Source organism: Nannobrachium achirus, assembly GCF_963921795.1.
Source record: "Nannobrachium achirus genome assembly, chromosome: 3".
In the NCBI taxonomy this organism is placed as follows: Eukaryota; Metazoa; Chordata; class Actinopteri; order Myctophiformes; family Myctophidae; genus Nannobrachium; species Nannobrachium achirus.
Genome location: NC_137812.1, coordinates 13,092,538 through 13,093,545, shown reverse-complemented (window position 1 = coordinate 13,093,545; position 1,008 = coordinate 13,092,538). Strand labels below are relative to the sequence as shown.

Below are 1,008 nucleotides of genomic sequence, written 5' to 3'. Positions count from 1 at the left end.
CTAAACCTGTGTCTCATGCAAGGCGGTCTCTAGACTGCTGGTCCCTGGGTTTGTGGAAGCGTTGGTCTGACTATGAGGCAGCTCTTCGGCGAAGGCTTTCTCCAGCACCTTCAGGACAGACCTACGGAAAACCTCCTTGAAATTCTGACCCATGAACACGTACAGCAGCGGGTTCAGGCAGCTGTTGAGAAGTGCCAGGCCGTAGGCCATGGGGAACCAGAAGACAAACACACCATACGTTTTACTGGACTTTGTCGCCTGGACCGTCACAAGCCTAATGAGAGACACGATGTGGAAGGGAGCCCAGCACAGGAAAAATGCGGCGATAACAGCTGCCATGATTTTGAAGGAGCGACCTTTTTGGCTGGTCAGAGAACGATTATTCCTGAGCCGGTGGATGATGACAGAATAGCAGGAGACGATGACAGCAAAAGGGACCACGAATCCCATGAGGAAGCCAGTGATAATCAAGGCCCCATATCGAAATGCCCACAACTGCTTCGCTTCAGCTGTACTGTAGTCATCAGTGAGTGCAAAGTTGTTGTAGCACCGGACCTTAGAGTCGGAGGTCTGTGTGTCCCTAAAGATGAGATGAGGGGAGCTGAGAGCCAAGGCCAGCAACCAGATACCCAGACTCACCCAGGACGCCTTCCTGACACTGCGGTGGTTCTGAGCCCACACTGGACACACCACGCACACACATCTGTCAACACTGATGACCAACAGGGTGTAGATGCTGGCACACATGTTCATGAAGAAAACGGTAGCGTTCATTTTGCACATGAAATTGCCAAAAGGCCAGTGGTCGTCCAGAGCTGTTTTTGTGATTCTCAGGGGCAGGAAGGCTGTGACGAGGAAGTCGGCCACGGCGAGGTTGAGGAACCAAACGGTGCTGACGGTTTTCTTCATTTTGAAGCCTGTCATCCAGATGACAACACCGTTCCCCAACACGCCGAGCACAAAGACCAGAATGTAAATGGCCAGGGACACGATGGTTATAATGTCCAT

General features: G+C 52.1%; 1 protein-coding gene across 1 annotated transcript; it reads right to left on the bottom strand.

Annotated features, from left to right (window-relative positions):
• Positions 1–1,008, bottom strand: LOC308281988 (chemerin-like receptor 1; the record flags this gene model as incomplete). Its single annotated transcript, XM_080722336.1, has 1 exon — positions 1–1,008. One exon carries the CDS (start codon positions 1,006–1,008, stop codon positions 1–3), a length of 1,008 nt encoding a protein of 335 aa, XP_080578462.1.